This window comes from Hippocampus zosterae, chromosome 19 (genome assembly GCF_025434085.1).
Source record: "Hippocampus zosterae strain Florida chromosome 19, ASM2543408v3, whole genome shotgun sequence".
In the NCBI taxonomy this organism is placed as follows: domain Eukaryota; kingdom Metazoa; phylum Chordata; class Actinopteri; order Syngnathiformes; family Syngnathidae; genus Hippocampus; species Hippocampus zosterae.
This window is the reverse complement of record NC_067469.1, coordinates 10,908,214-10,925,133: the sequence shown is the minus strand read 5'-3', so window position 1 is coordinate 10,925,133 and position 16,920 is coordinate 10,908,214. Positions and strand designations below refer to the sequence as shown.

The following is a 16,920-nucleotide window of genomic DNA, read 5'->3' as shown; positions in this document are numbered from 1 at the left end:
CGGGCTTGAGAAATGTAGTCGGATGGTGACTAAGAGAGGAAAGGTAGTCCGCACTGAAGGCGTCTCACTCCCTGAAGGAACAATAGCAGACATTGAGGACAGCTACAAGTACCTTGGTATACCACAAGCCAATGGCAACCTTCTAACTGGCAACAAGGAAAGCGGCTACGTCCAAATACCTCCAGCGAGTGAGGCAAGTCCTAAGAAGCCAGCTCAATGGCAAGAATCAGACAATCAATAAACAGCTATGCCCTGCCAGTGATCAGATACGCTGCAGGAATAATAAGGAAGAGATTCAGACCACGGACGTTAAGACCCGAAAGCTCCTAACCATGCATGGAGGGTCCCATCCCAAATCCAGCACCCTGAGACTGTACGCAAGCCGAAAGGAAGGAGGCCGGGGACTAGTGAGTGTGAGAGCCACTGTCCAGGATGAAACATCCAAGCTCCATGAATACATCAAGGAGAAGGCTCCAACGGATGACGTACTCAGAGAATGTCTCAGACAATGGGGAACAGAAGATGAGGCGCTGGAAGAGGGACCATCATGGGAGGACAAGCCCCTACATGGGATGTACCACCGGACCATAACTGAAGTGGCTGATCTCAAGAAGTCCTATCAGTGGCTAGAGAGGGCTAGCCTGAAGGACAGCACAGAGGCACTCATCCTGGCTGCTCAGGAGCAGGCCTTGAGCACCAGAGCCATCGAGGCCCAGATATACCACATGAGACAAGACGCAAGGTGTAGGTTGTGCAAAGAGGCACCTGAGACGATCCAACACATGACTGCAGGGTGTAAGATGCTGGCAGGGAAAGCCTACATGGAACGCCATAACCAGGTGGCTGGCATAGTCTACTGAAACATCTGTGCGGAGTATGGACTGGAAACCCCAAGGTCAAAATGGGAAACACCACCGAAAGTGGTGGAAAATGACAGAGCGAAGATCCTGTGGGACTTCAGATCCAGACTGACAAGATGGTAATGGCGAACCAACCAGATATCGTGATCATAGATAAAGGGCAGAGGAAAGCCGTTGTAGTGGATGTAGCGGTCCCAAGTGATGGAAACATCAGGAAGAAGGAACACGAGAAACTCGAGAAATACCAATGGCTCAGAGAGGAGCTGGAGAGAGCCTGGAAGGTAAAGGTGACAGTCGTGCCTGTGGTGGTCGGAGCACTCGGGGCAGTGACCCCCAAACTAGATGAGTGGTTGCAACAGATCCCGGGAACAACATCGGATATCTCAGTCCAGAAATGTGCAGTGCTGGGAACAGCAAGGATACTGCGCAGAACCCTCAAGCTTCCTGGCCTCTGGTAGAGGACCCGAGCTGAACGAGGGACGGACACCACCCGAGGGGTGAGATGAGGATTATATATATATATATATATATATATATATAAAATCATATTTGGGGGGGGGGGCTCCAATACGGCTCTTTCAACATTTTGTGTTGCCGACCCGTGACCTCGTCGGCCAACTCACACAGCGACGCCACTGCATTTCTGGTGGAGAATGCGGTGCTCTTTGCTGCCTTACTGGCAGTTCTGGCGGCATGCACGGAGCTTCTTGTCTGCCTGGACGTGTCCGTTTGCGACACGGAGGCCCATGTCTGGCTGGAAAGAAGCTGACCTAGTTCTGCTAAACTCGTCTGTTTAACGGCCAAGCTGCATTCAGTGTTGTTAGCCACGAGTGCTAGCCGGAGCTAGTATCCATGGCTACCTGCCTAAAAGGACTTAAATACAATTTTAGTGTTGCTCAATGTCACCACCTTTTAAAAGTCTGAATGGCATTTCTACTGTTGTCCACTGTAGCCTGTAAGTCAAGTCAAGTCAAGTCAACAGTATTTATAGAGCACTTTCAAACAGCCATCGCTGCATACAAAGTGCTGTACATGGAGCGATTTAACATATACAATAAACAGTAAGACGAATCAGTAATAAGTAATAAGTAATAAGGCGGTAGAAAGCACCAAGCAGTAAAATCAAGAGCAAATCTAAGTCATGCTGAGTCAAACGCCAAAGAATACAAGTGAGTTTTGAGGAGGGCTTTAAAGATGGGCAGCGAGGAGGCTTGCCGAATGTTCAGTGGGAGGTCATTCCAGAGAGATGGACCAGCAACAGAAAAGGCTCGATCCCCTCTGAGCCTCAGTTTAGTTCTTGGTACGTCTAGCAAAGACTGGTCCACAGACCTGAGGCGCCGGGCAGGGGTGTAGGGGCGTATGAGCTCAGAGAGGTACGGTGGCGCGAGATTATTCAGAGATTTGAAAACAAAGAGGAAAACAAATGTAAAAACAATTGATCATCACAATATTGTTCATTTGTGGAAGGTGATTGTGGGTTTGTCTGTCTGCGGCTTGATGTCATTTGAACACTCATTTGAAATACCCATTGTGCATACCAGCGATTCTCTTCAGAGCGAGTGAGGAAAAGCACCGTGGGCGACTGAAAACTCCAATCCACTAGATGGCGTTAATAAACATTTCACTATTGTTTACTGCCCACGAATAGAGACAAAGAATCGTGTTGGGTAAGATGGGTGCACGGGTCGTGCGAATGTTAAGAAATTTCAATCTAGAAAACAGAATTGAGCGAGAAATTTCGAAGGAAAAACCTCGGTCTGCGCCGAGGCACCAGCTCACTCAACCGACCTCCACTGGTGAAAATGACGGTAAGCGTATGTAGGCTTTCGTTGACTGATTGGTGGTCGGAAGGAGAAAAACATGGGGTCATGCTTTTCCCAATTCCGAAATTGAGAGTATGTCCTTTTGCCCACAACAGCAAATACGTTTTCGGCAGATGTTTCGGGCGCTGTCCACCAGAAGAACGACCCTCTGTTGTTAAATTTGAAGTCAGTGTATGTGGAGTCGAAAGACAAAGCAGCCGGCCCAGTTAAGGTAAGTACTCCTTGATGCTAACTGAAAGTGTTTGCAAAAATTCCGTAACAGCTGTACAGATTGTATACATACGTGTTTGTCGTTAAAAGACGCTGCTTTGAAAAAGTTAAAAGCCCTTTAACGGTTGCCACATTTTATGACCGTTAAAACGCGACAACGTGCATTTTGCTGAGAATTTATGTGATAGACTGACATGAAGTGCCATGAAAATATGAAGTGGAGCGAAACTGATCTAAGGCTTTCAAAATGTGAAGCGAATATAAATCTGTAACGTGTGGTGTGCCTTTGTATTCAGATCTCTGCACCGCGAAGGCGCAAAGTAAGTCATGCAATCAATAGCCTTAAAAGGCCAAGTAGTAAACAGTCCACTTGTGTGTAATTTAGTTTAGTTTGACCAAGGAACTCAACAGACAGGGCACATATAAAAGAGTTTAAAGAAAGGTTTAAGTCATAAAAAAAGGACAAGCTTTGAACATTTCGAGCACCATTCACACAATCAAGCTAGAAATGCAAAATAATGATTCAGATCATGGGCGCAGATCATGATTGAAGATATATTTTTGAATTAGCCAACCTCGTGCAATTCTCCATTACAGTGTCAAAATCGCAAAGCCACACAAACCCACAATTTATTACTTTTTTTTTTTTGTCATTGAACCACTAGTCATCAGATCACTCTCTATGCTCCTCTCTCACAGGCTCTCCCACATGCCAGTTTACATGATGAGCAATAGCCATAACTGATTTGAACATGAACAAAAGATGGCACTAAATCATATGGATATCGTTTCATTGTCTAGACATGTAAAGCTGGTCGGGTCATACCCCAAAAAGACAAATTAATTGCAGTCAAAGGAGCATCTACAATGTATTGGAGCTGAATAAGCTATTTACCATTTACATTTCACTTCACATCTGTGGCCAACTTTGTCTTGGTCATCACATAAAATGTCAATTAAAAAAAATAAGTTTGTGATTAAATGAACACTTTTTCAAAGCACTGTATGTAGCGAGCTTCATTCTACGCCTCATCAATCAATGCGTTGCCCCATTCCTCCAGGCATTTTATTTTTGGAAAAACTCCTTATTTTTGTGTCACTTATATTCTTGGACGATTCCTGTACGTTGTGCAAGATGGCATGAGCGTGTCGGGGCTGCCCCCTAGCGACTAAACAGTATATGTGCATGGAGAACAAGTACAATGGAAGCTCCTTTTATGAACGTCATTTGTCATCCAACCAAAGTAACAAGTTTAAATCCGTTCCTGACCGAGATCGAAGCTATGTTTGCCTTGTTTAACCAAAGTAACTTTTCAAGTTTAAATCCGTTCCTGACCGAGATCGAAGATATGTTTGCCTTGTTTAAAAAAATAAATTAATTAAAAAAAAAAGGTTTTAGCTGTCATGGGCATCAAGCCCCAGACAGACAAACCCTAATAGCTTGATACGGTGAAATTTATTTCCTATTTCCTGAACAAAACATCCCATATTTAGACAAGTAGAAACTTACGAAAAGCAGACAATTGAATGCTGAATATAAATACATGAAATTAATAAATATTGAACATGTTTTGCATGTTGGCAGAGTTAACCCCGTTAACCCTTTCATACACAAATAATGATAACCTGATAAGCTATACACTGCAGTAACCACGGTGCCTGAAAGGGTTAAATACATTTATGTTGAGAAACTGACATTTTGTGATTGTGTTCTCTTTGTTAAAATAAGCTTGATGATCCAAGACATTTGCGACGAATTGTTGTATACCCTTTAGCATAGCTCCATCTAGTTGATGCATAGCTCAACGGCAGCCAAAGCTCCAGAGATAAAAAGCTGTATTGTCCTCCCTTTAGCGTCGCTCCATCTTGTGGATGCATAACACAACCACAGCCACAATTGTAGCTTCTATTGTATGCACCTTATAATGCAGTGCACCCGATATATGAAAACAGTTTTAAAATAGGTCATTCATTGAAGATGTGCTTTATAATCTGAAGCACCTTTTGGTGCAGGAAGAAAAACGGTTTATAGTAGTTATTTATGGCACACAGCTCATATCATAAACATGTACCCTTAAATACAAATCATGAAATGTGTTGATGAGGTCATTCTATAGACTTGTCATTCAAAACAGAGCAAATCCTAATTTTTAACCAATACTCGCAATGCAAGGTGTGCAAGGAATTGATTTGAAGATAAAAATGTTGCACACCACCAAAAGTCACAGTTTGTTTAAAAAAATTAATTAAACAGTGCAACATAAATCAAACAAATGTGTTAAATATGACACACATTCAACACTGGTAACTCCTCCACTTGGGGTATGATCTCATCCCTGACCTGGAGAGGGCACTCAACCCTTTTCCGACTGAGGACCATGGTGTCAAATTTGGAGTGGTGATGAGGCAAGCAGGCGTCCGAATTGTGAAAATATTTGTGTAATTGATGCATTTTGAAATGCCTTGGGTGAAGAATGCTATTTTATGTGCGGCCCGGTGGACCAGTGGTTAGCACATCGCCCTCACAGTGCAGAGACACTGGGTTCAATTTCAGCTCCGGCCTCCCTGTGTGGAGTTTGCATGTTCTCCCCGGGCCTGTGTGGGTTTTCTCAGGGTACTACGGTTTCTTCCCACATTCTTAAAACATGCATGGCAAGCTGATTGAACACTTGAAATTGTCCCTAAGTGCGAGTGTGAGCGCGGATGCTTATTCATCTTTGTGTGCCCTGCGATTGGCTGGCAACCGGTTCAGGGTGTCCCCCGCCTACTGCCCGAAGACAACTGGGATAGGCTCCAGCACTCCCCGCGACCCTTGTGAGGACAAAGCGGATCGGAAAATGGATGGATGTTATTTTGTGCATTAAGATTTTTTGTTGTTGTTGCTGAAAATATACATCAGCCTTTAAAAAAAACTATTAATTTGGTGATGGTCACAAGATGTCTTCACTTCATGCACAATGTTCTTGAGGAGAAGGTTGGAGTTTTTTTTGTTTTTAAATATTTCCCAGTTTTCTGTAATGCAGGATATTGTATACAGTTGTGTTGGTAAATGCATGCCGTATTTGCCTTAAGTCCTAGGCATGCACTTATTCCTTTTTCCCATTGGTAATTCATATTTTTAATCTCTCTGTTTATACAGTCACGAAAGGAGCTGTCTGCGGACGGAGGAGAAAAGACACGTCCGATAAAGTTCACTCTCCCCAACGACTCACAAGGCCTTGCAAATATGCAGAACATTCCTCACGGCAAACTGACCATCACAGAGGCTCTGAAGGCTCTCGGCAGCCACCAGAGTCAGCCTCAAACATGGACATCGCAGAAGATATCAGAAGAATATTCTCTGAATTTGAAAGAAACCAATTCTCTTCTTGAGTTTTTTGTCCCGTTTCAAATTCAGATTATCCCACCCCAGACTGCAAAAGTTAAACAATTGAAGGGTTCATAGGAGAAAATTATGAAAAACAAAATCCACTTTGTATAGTATCTATTCACGAGCAGAATGAACTTGTATAATGAAAAAAATTTAAATAAATATGAATCTTTTTCTGTAAATCACCTTCACATAGTGAATGTCTTGTTTGACAAAATTACAAATTTAACAAAATCCAATGATATGCAATTAGTGTACAAGAAAATATTGCAATTATTTTGGAGTGTACACCAATGAAATTAATCACCATAACGATAAACATACAGCGATAACTGATTTCGAGTTGCTGAATTTTCACAAACTGAAGCAATAGTTTATAAAAATGACCAAAATAACTCAGACAAAATATAAATTTTTTAAGTGTTGATGAAATAAAATTAATACTCGGGTGCTTAAAAAAATTCCAACTTTTCGTTGATAAAACTTCCTCTAATTATGGCAAAAAATTCTGTTTTCATCTTTGTCAATTGATTTCATACTTGAGATTTTGGGGTTTGTTTTAAAATCTGTCTATTACTGTTCGGCCGTACAGAAGGAAGGTTGAACAATCATTTGGGAATTGCAATTTGCTGTGTTACACAATTCTTAATTTGACTTTTATTTTGTCCTGCAATCAACCAGTAAGACTAGCCTATATACATGGATGTGAAAAAGTATTTGCCCCTTTCCTGATTTTTGTGTTCTTTGCATGTTTATCAAACCAATTTTAATATCACACAGAGACCACACCAAGGAAATACAAAATGCAGTTTCTGAATGCCAATTTAATTTAGACACACACAAAAAAGCATACCAAAATTGCAAATGTTTTAAGATTTTATTTAGCATATACCATTTTTTTTTCCAAAACCTGACACCAGTGTGAAAACCAATGCTCCCTCTAAACCACACCTATGTCAAACTCAAAGCCCCGGGGCCAGATCTTGCCCACCACATCATTTTATGTGGCCCGTGAAAGCAAATAAAATATGTCAACTTCCATGATGCTTGCTAAAATCTCGACCAAAGCTTCAAATTTTCATGTGTTAACAAATAAGAGACATATTGTAAGTATTTTCTTGTAACCAAACCTCTCATTACAATAACTTAAACAATTTTTGAATAAACAGTAATTTTTGACTTTTTAAAATTTGGTTTCAGTCATAACGGCCCTCCAAGGGAAACGGTAACTAAAATGTGTCCCACGACAAAAATGAATTTGACACCCCTGCTCTAAACTGTGCGCAATCGCGCATTGCTCTCACCCATTCGGCGCACCGTAAACACATTTTAACGCTGTGCCGTAACAGCATTTTGTATTTTTGTTGTTTTTTTATGCCTCATACAAAGAAATTGAGAAGTTGATTGGGCGAATGTCATTGACGGTGGGGCAACAAAAAATTGTGAAAGTGTGGGAGCATTTCAGACTGAAATGTGCACTCTTGTCGTGTCATCAGTCACACAGACCTTGCTCCAAGATGCCCACCTGGTTAATTTTTTCTCGTCAACGAGACTTATTTACAGTGATATGGTTGATGTACGTTACTATACTGTATAACATTACCCTAAGGAGGGCATGCATGGTCTCAGTTAATCACAGTTAAACCACAATATGACTACCGTCGAGATGCGGCTCGTTTATTCACATTAACTTTTTCATCACCTTTAAAATTACGATTGCTTGTAAAATACATTAATATGAGTGCATAGATTGCCATCGTCATATAAAACATGAATCTACAGTAAATACACGAACATTTTATTAAGCAGTGTGATACGTGTAAGAGGACGGTAGAGGGCGAGATAGAAGAATTATACATTTGGTTGGGAGAAGAAGACGCCTCTGGGTACTGGGTAGCGGAGGATGGACAATGGCCGTAGGGGAGGCCTTAGAAAAAAGCTTTCCCACGGCTCCCGGAGTCGGTCCGTCTAGTCGTGTGTTGTGAAGTCTCGGCAAAACTGGTGACGGAGTTTGTGGCTGGCTTTTCGTTTGGCTTGTTCGCCTTGACATCTGCTAATTGTATTGTTTGCGGGGCATTGGAAGATGGGCTGCTGAAACCCGACGCTTCTCCCGTTTCTTCCTTGGTTTCGACATGAGAGAATAAATCAGGTTAGTGGCAGATAATTTGCATGTAACATGTATAAACTGAATTGGAGTCTCTTGTTACTATTTGTTGATTTGATCCCACAGAAACATAAAACGATTTCGTCCACTGAAATCGTACCGCTTAGTAAGACTTGTAAAAGCCGATTTACCCTTTTTCACGAATTACAAGACTTAAAACAATAACGTGCCTTATAAGGCATATTCTTCAGGTACCGTACATGACAAGCAAAAGACAGCAATATTGTCCCCCTTAAAAAAGTTATAACGTGAAGCTTAATTCCCAGTATTTGCCAATAACGGTTCTGTAAAACGTGTCGCCAGTTATCTTTTAAATATTGTTTTGCCACTTATTTTTTGATTGAATAGTTTAATTATGACGCGGTCGAACCCACAACCTCGCAATGTGAGGTTGACGACCTCACTGTGCGGAGGTACCACGTTCGATTCCAGCTCTAGCCTTCCTGTGTGGAGTTTGCATGTTCTCCTCTGTGCCTCCGTGGGTTTTCTCTGGGTACTCCTGTTTCCTTCCACATTCCAAAAACATGCATGCCAGGCTGATTGAACACTCTAAATCACAGGTGTCAAAAGTCCGGTCCTCGAGGGCCGGACTTTGATCCAAATGATCTGCTCATCAGCAAGCTCCATAGGAGCCTGAAAGTGATCCTGATCATTTGAAACAGGTATGTTGCAAGCAGGGAGATGTGGAAACCATGCAGGCCCTCAAGGAACGGACTTTGACACCTGTGCTCTAAATTATACCTAGGTGTGAGCGTGGATGGTTGTTTGTCTCTGTGTGCCCTGCAATTGGCTGGCAACCAGTTCAGGGTGTCCCCTGACTACTGGCCGATGGCGGCTGGGATCGGCTCCAGCATCCCACACAACCCTTGTGAGGATACAGCGGTTCAGAAAATGGATGGATGGATATTGAGTGAACGCTGGCGCGTTTTGGCTGCCGCTGCTCAACCCGTATTGTTTTGTGTTTTTTGTTATTGTAAAGCAGGGGTGCTCATTAGGTAGATCCTGATCTACCGGTAGATCTAAGACGGGTCCCAAGTAGATCCGAGGAGTGTCGAGGAGAAAAAAAAACAAACAACCATTTGTGTGTCTTTGTACATGTTAATAATATATTTTTTGTGTTAATGTACACTGCGCCCTAATCATCTTATCAGTCTCATCTTTACCCAAAAAATATTTAAATATAAAACAAAGCAGGTAAATCTTGAATTTACGGTGGCGCGTGATGACGTCACCGGAAGTTGTTAGCTCTCAGCAGTCTGCAATTGCAGCTTGTGATCAGAACTGTTGCGCTTTATCTTTTCTCGTCATTATTCTCATTCAGAGTTTGCTTCGTGTACAATTCACCGAGGGCACTAGCAAAGAATAGAAATCTAGGAGGGCCCAGGGAAGCACTTTAAAACGGTACGTGTGAGCTACGATAGTTAACAGGCTGCAAAAGTACGTTGCATGCCTCAGTTTCAGGCTGTTTCTCATCAGGGCGTGCGTGTGTGTGTGTGCGTGCGCGCGCGCGTGCGCGTGCCGGTAAGGGTAGATCCCGGGAGGTTAGTTGATCGAAAAGTAGATCTTCGATCCAAAAAGTTTGAGCACCCCTATTGTAACGTGTCCTTGGGTGTCTTGAAAGGCGCTTATAAATAAAATTTATTATTATTATTATTATTTGTGTGTGTGTGTGTCTCTCTCTCTCTCTCTCTCTTCTCTCTTCTCTCTTCTCTCTTCTCTCTCTCTCTCTCTCTCTCTCTCTCTCTCTGTGTGTGTGTGTGTGCTTGTGTGTGTACAGAAATATAAAACAAATGAAAAAAAACCTAACAGTTGAGTTATCAACAGATAAAAGGTGTATCTATTTTTGGGGGACGACCTGTAATGATGGCAGCCACATATACTGTATACGTTTTTTGACCCCCCATGCCACCTGGGGGATCGAAGGTCACGGGGGATTCACTGTTGGTTTTCGACCATGTCGCTTACATGTAGCGAATTCTCCAGATTCTCTGAACCTTTTGATGATATTATGGACCATATATGATGGAATCCCTAAATTCATTGCAATTGTGCATTGAGGAACATTGCCCTGAAACTCTTTGCCTTTTTTCTCATACAGCTGTTCACAAAGAGGTGAACTTTGCCCCTTCTTTGCTGGTGAATGACTGGTGCATTTCAGAGAAGCTCCTTTTATACCCAATTATGGCACCCTCCTGTTCCCAGTTTTCCTGGTCATTTGCGGGATGGTACCAAACAGGTGTTTGATGAGCATTCCTCAACTTTCTCAAACTTTTTTTGCCACCTGTCACACACCTGTTTATTTGGAACATTCAAAGTGAATGCTTATTTGCGAAAAACAATCATGTTTATCACTTTGAGCCTGAAATACCTTGTCTTTGTCGTTTTACAATGAAATACAGGTTGTGCATCTCTTCCAATAAAAGACGATTTGATCTCGACACATGGGATGTGATACAATTCAAGGATGCTTCATTTCAAAATGAAACACTCCCGTTCGATTCGATGCATTCACTGTTGTTAATTCGGACAGCTTTTCTGATTTAAATGCTTTTTTTTGTGTGTGTCCACCTCTATTTCTGTGTATGTTGTAGGTTGACAACAATGAAGAGCGCGCCATGTTGCCTTGAACACGGACCACTTTCCCCGTTAGCGTTATGTGCTCTCCTTTGACGATGCGCCTAGAAGAAGTGTTCACACCTCTGCTGCTCTTCCTCCACCGCCAGGGGACACAGACACCAGTCTCTGCTGCCTCATTATGGGCCACCTGAAGCTTTCCACAACGCTGAGAGACAACATCCTCATGGCGAACAATTCCCTTGGCTCCGAGGTGCCTCCACATCCTAAGCCAACAGCCGCGACCCCAGAGAGCTTTAACGGCATTAGTCTATCCCTGCGGGTGTTCTTCTGCTTTGTTATGGTTGGCATTTTGCTGTTTTCTCTGTTAGGGAACATGGTGGTGTGCCTGATGGTCTACCAGAGATCAGCCATGCGCTCGGCTATTAACCTCCTCTTAGCAAGCCTTGCCTTTGCAGATATGATGCTCGCCATTCTCAACATGCCTTTCACGCTAGTTAGCGTCATGACCATCAACTGGATTTTTGGGGAGGCTTTCTGTCGCGTTTCAGCCATGCTCTTTTGGTTCTTTGTCATGGAGGGAGTGGCCGTTCTGCTTATAATAAGCATCGACCGCTTTCTTATTATCGTGCAGAAGCAAGATAAGCTGAGTCCGCAGAGGGCTAAAGTGCTCATACTGGTCACGTGGGGACTGGCTTTTTTTTTCTCCTTTCCTTTAGCTGTTGGTTCCCCTCGCCTCGAGATGCCCCCCAGAGCTCCTCAATGTGTTTTCGGCTATAGCTCTGAACCAGGCTACCATGCGTATGTGTTGATTGTAATGCTGGTCTTCTTCTTTATCCCCTTCATGGTCATGCTGTACACATTCATGGGGATTCTAAACACCATCCGCCACAACACAGCCCGCATCCACAGCCACCCAGATGGCACGTGCCTGAGCCAAGCCGGCAAACTGGGCTTGCTAAGCATCCAGAAGCCCTTCCAGATGAACATCGACGTGAGTTTTAAGACGCGTGCCTTTGCCACCATCCTCATCCTCTTCTCTGTGTTTACAGTGTGCTGGGCACCTTTTACCGCGTACACTCTCGTATCCACGTTCAATAACGACTTCTACCGCAAAGACAGTTTTTTTCAAGTCAGCACTTGGGTGCTGTGGCTGTGCTACTTCAAGTCAGCGCTCAACCCGATCATTTATTACTGGCGCATCAAAAAATTCCGTGACGCTTGTGTCGATCTGATACCAAAGTACTTCAAGTGTCTTCCGCAGCTGCCGGGCAACACAAAGAGGCGTATACAACCGAGCGCCATTTATGTTTGTGAAGGGCATCGGACTGTGGTTTGAGGGGGAGCATTTCCCTGCGCTCCACGTAAGGCAACTGACAGTAGGTCGTATGACCCACATTCACATCCAAACGGTCGACTTTCAGTGCACTCCAGCCACCGTATCCAATCTGGATTGTTATTGGATATTGATAGCGACCTCATGTAAATACAGAAGTGTGCATTGGATCACTCCAGCACAGGAGAAGCCACCAGTGAATTCAACACTGTTGAGGAAAAACGAAAACATAGTGGCCCAAAGTGTGGCGTGAACTGCCACACTGCCAGTGCCACAAAATATCTTGTACTAAAATAATACCTTTCAAGGTGCCTGAACAGTTTGCATAAAATACCCATACAAATATATTTACGTGACAACTTTTCAAAAATTAATTACCGGTAGTCAATACGGATGTTTTTGGGTGTAGGTTTTGCCAAAGTTCAAGAAGTCACAAAATTTCTTTGCAACGTTTTATTTTCCCCCACTAAGCTCGCGTGGCACTCAGATGTCACTTGACCATTGCAAGCGGAGCCCGAGGGCACTATGAAGTCATGATCAGTCACCAGCAGGTGTCAGTACAGAGTAAAATGGCAGACATACAGTAGATAACAGTTTTTTTTCTATTTGACAAAAGCAGTATGAATCAGAATACCGTATTTATACCACATTGAAATATATTTCATAAAAATCTTTGACTTCACTTCAGCCTTAAAAAATTCTAGAAATTAAGCTGTCCTCAGCGTATTCCTTGTGCCCCTTTTTCCGGAAATCACAATTCCATATGTGATCCAAGTTTTCAGTGTATTCTGTTTTCTGTCATTTAGATTGCTGTGGAATAAATAAACGCATCAATTCAACTTTGGCGAAAGCAAAGTGATATACAGTGGTACCTCTACTACGAAATTAATTGGTTCTGAAAGAAATTTCCAAACTAGAAAATTTGGCAAGTTGAGGCGCGTTTTCCATGTAAATGCCCTAATCCGTTCCAAGCCCCCCCAAAATTCAGACACAGATGTGTTCTAAAGATAGTAAAGAATTAAAATGATGGTCATTTAACTTTTAACTGTGTTCTCATTGTTTTTTGCTGTCTTTAGTTCATGTTCTCTCTCAAAAGTGTTTTTTTTTGTTTTGCTTTTTTTGCCTGGCATTTTGTAAAGAACTGATCTGAGGACGTCTGCTTTTGTCGGCTTTTAATAATCCTTCAAAAATGTCCAAGCCAAACATCAGCATAGTGAACGATCGCCTCACTGGTGAACACTTTTTCTGGGTGATTCACATTTATGTAAAACTATCGGAACGCCTCATGGCCCGAGGGGCGAATGACGAGGACGCTGCATATACATATATATCTATCTATCTACACGCATAGACACATTTGGTAGAAGTACCTCTCAGCCAATGGGATGCCAGGAAGATGCTATGTATTAGCCAACGGCTTAGCAGCTAGAAGTATGTTGCGTTCAGTAAATTTGGAGCTGCGACTAGCATGCCATGCTGTATTTTTACCTTTCATATCTTGAAATTTCTTTCGTAAAAAGAGGCCAAATTTTCCCGTTGAGGCGTTTCGTAACTTGAACATTTCGTATGAAGAGATGTTCGTAAGTAAGAGGTACCACTGTATATTCATTTTACCTTAAAAAGCAAATAGTGGCTGATGAGGATTTGCCCAACCTGTTGTGGAAGAATGAGTTCCTGTGCTAATTATTGCTCAGTTGTGTGTATATGTTGTACAAAGTTAACCACAAATGAAAACTTGCTGCATGTATTCATTTGTGACAACTACACTGGTTTACACTTAAAATGTACTTCAAAGATAATAAATAAAAGCACAATGTTCTGCTAATTTATATGGAAGACAAAATGCAGTGTGACAATATTAAAGTTCGGATATCACTGCGGTGCCAAAATGATACAACGTGTGAAATGTGTTTGTACTTTAGCTATTAATTAAGGATTAGAAGCGATTGTTTCCTCGACCCACCAATGGCGCCTTTGCAAAATTCGAGTGAAATCAAGGCCGAACTTGTTGATGGCCATTCCACATACAACATACCGTATACACTACTGGAATATTCCAATGAGTATGCCTTCTACATTTCAATTTTGGCTCGGGAAGCACTTTGTTTTTTTTTTTTTTAGCCTTAACCCTTTCGTGCACCCTGTAACCTGATAACATGACAAGCTGTCCACTGTAGTAACCGCTGTCCCTGAAAGGATTAAGGTGTTTACCGGCATAGAACAGATTTTACAGTGTATCTAAAGTGAATATTGTCTATTTTTTGGTTGTGTGTGTGTGTTTTTACGCGGCCAAAACACGTTTTAACTCTTTCAATATGCCTGTTTAGTTAGAATGCTGCTATATCTCATGGTGAGACTGTGCAATTATCCTGTACTGTACATTATTGTACTGATGAATGTAATAAAATGTACATTTCTACCTTGGTAAGTTGTCTGAAAGAGGATCTTTTGTTCACTTCTGTCAGCTGACAGGGACATTTGGAACGTTTCAAGTATTCGATATTCATCTTGACTTAAATGCTCGCTTATTGTTAAAAATGTTATGAAAAATGTTCACGAACAACTGGAATATGCAGAATAGCGTCTCTGCACTGTGAGGCAAACATGCTAACCAGTCGACCACCGTACAGCCTCTCTTTACTGATACAGTGATCCCTTGCTCTAACGTGGTTCATTTTCTGAGGCTTCGCTGTTTGACGGATTTTTTTTTGTGCAGCGGATTGAACACTCTGAATTGTCCCTAGGTGTGAGTGTGGGCGTGCATGGTTCTTTGTCTCTGTGTGCCCTGCGTTTGGCTGCCAACCAATTCAGGGTGTCCCCCGCCTACTGCCCGAAGACAGCTGGGATAGGCTCCAGCACCCCCCGCGACCCTAGTGAGGATAAAGCGGTTCGGAAGATGAATGAATATTATAGTTATTTGTTGAAAACGTTTAGGGTTTTTTTTGTGCTTGGGCCTGAAAACAGGTTTTGGTATTTGGTTTCATTGTATACATAGTTAAGTATTGTATAATAACTGTAAAAAATAAAGCTCACTACTTCACGGATTTCACCTATCACTGGTTCTTTTTGGAACGTAACCGCGCGATAAACGAGGGATTACTGGAATTGATTTTTCTTTATTTATTTTCCAATAGTTCTCGGGATACCACTACAAATCGAACTCCAAACATTTTATAAATGAGACAGAGATGGCGCAGCACTCTGTTTTAAGTCTTTTTGGTTTTCATCCCAAATTTAACTTTATTTGTCTGTGACTCACATGCATGTGCAGGACAAGCTGACTTAACTACGTCACATGATGTGACGTAGTTAAGTACGTTTCTCGATGCTACACTAAACGTTCACTTTAGCCTATCACGGCGAAATGGGTACAGGAGCCGAATTTATGATTCGAACGCTTCAAACCCACCGCCCAACACTCAACCTCGCCTGATCACGTGAGTCGTATTGACTGCAGACAGCAAACGTGTGGAAACGTCCTGATTTTCGAAATTTCACAAAATGTAATAATAATAATAGGGATGCACCGATACCACCTTCAGAAATGAGTACAAGTAGTTTAATTTGAGTATTTGCTGACCATGCGATCAATATTATACCTGTACATGAAGAAGCCAGTATATTTTCCAACTGTGATGAAAACGTGTTTTATTTTATCCAAACTTGGTCAAAAATACATCACAAACGTTTCTTGGACATGGCGCAAGTTCAACTGAAGCATAAGACTTTTTAGTGTAAAATTATAGAATTTGAGTGACATGCAGCTGCATATTTTTTGAAGTTCTGACACTCATTCCACTTACAGTGGATGACATTTCAATTTTGTGGTGTGTCGGTCTGAACGCTAGGGGGCACTATGTAAATTGACTAAATAAACGTCCATCCATTTTCCAAGCCGCTTTATCCTCACAAGGGTCGGGGTCGGAGGGGGGCTGGAGCCTATCCCAGCCGTCTTCAGGCAGTAGGTGGGGGACACCCTGAACCGGTTGCCAGCCAATCGCAGGGCACACAACCAACCACGCTCACACTCACACCTAGGGAAAATTTTGAGTGTTCAATCAGCCTGCCATGCATGTTTTTGGAATGCGGGAGGAAACTGGAGTACCCGGAGAAAACCCATGCAGGCCCGGGGAGCACATGCAAACTCCACACAGGGAGGCTGGAGCTGGAATTGAACCTCTCCACAGTGAAGTCAACGCACACACCACCGGCCCACTGGGTCGCCCTCAACATCTGATCTTTAAATTAAATACAAAACTTTCCTTCAAGCATCGGTGTCCAAACTATGGCCTGGGGGGCATTTGCGGTCTACCATCCATTTTCAGCGACATGACCCCCTCATACTCCCTCCTGAAAAAGAAACTTAAAATGACATTTGAGATGGGCCCCAAGGTTGGTTAAAAAAAGGTGAAGGTGGGCAGAGTGAGAAGGGAGGGTGTACTGTAGAACTTTTCTCTATATTTGAAGATACAAATGAACCATTTCTGATTCAAAGACTAAAACCATATATCTTCAAAACACTGTAGTGAATAAAGATAATTCAATTTTAGAGGCAAAAATCAAATTTTCCACTTTGTGCTCTA

At 42.4% G+C, this 16,920-nt stretch overlaps 2 protein-coding genes across 3 annotated transcripts; both read left to right on the top strand.

The window, feature by feature from the left end:
• The first annotated feature begins 2,335 nt into the window (after window positions 1-2,335).
• Window positions 2,336-6,448, top strand: ndufaf4 (NADH:ubiquinone oxidoreductase complex assembly factor 4). Its single transcript, XM_052052224.1, has 3 exons — window positions 2,336-2,668; window positions 2,779-2,894; window positions 6,033-6,448. The coding sequence occupies exons 1-3, from the start codon at window positions 2,533-2,535 to the stop codon at window positions 6,336-6,338; spliced, it is 558 nt and encodes a 185-aa protein (XP_051908184.1). The 5' UTR covers window positions 2,336-2,532; the 3' UTR covers window positions 6,339-6,448.
• A 125-nt stretch (window positions 6,449-6,573) lies between these two features.
• Window positions 6,574-14,765, top strand: gpr63 (G protein-coupled receptor 63). Of its 2 annotated transcripts, XM_052052188.1 has the most exons (3): window positions 6,574-8,412; window positions 10,526-10,663; window positions 11,019-14,765. In XM_052052188.1, the coding sequence occupies exon 3, from the start codon at window positions 11,183-11,185 to the stop codon at window positions 12,338-12,340; it is 1,158 nt and encodes a 385-aa protein (XP_051908148.1). In that variant the 5' UTR covers window positions 6,574-8,412; window positions 10,526-10,663; window positions 11,019-11,182; the 3' UTR covers window positions 12,341-14,765. The 2 variants fall into 2 exon arrangements, with proteins under 2 accessions (XP_051908148.1, XP_051908147.1); XM_052052187.1 differs by lacking the exon at window positions 10,526-10,663.
• The last annotated feature ends 2,155 nt before the right edge of the window (window positions 14,766-16,920 follow it).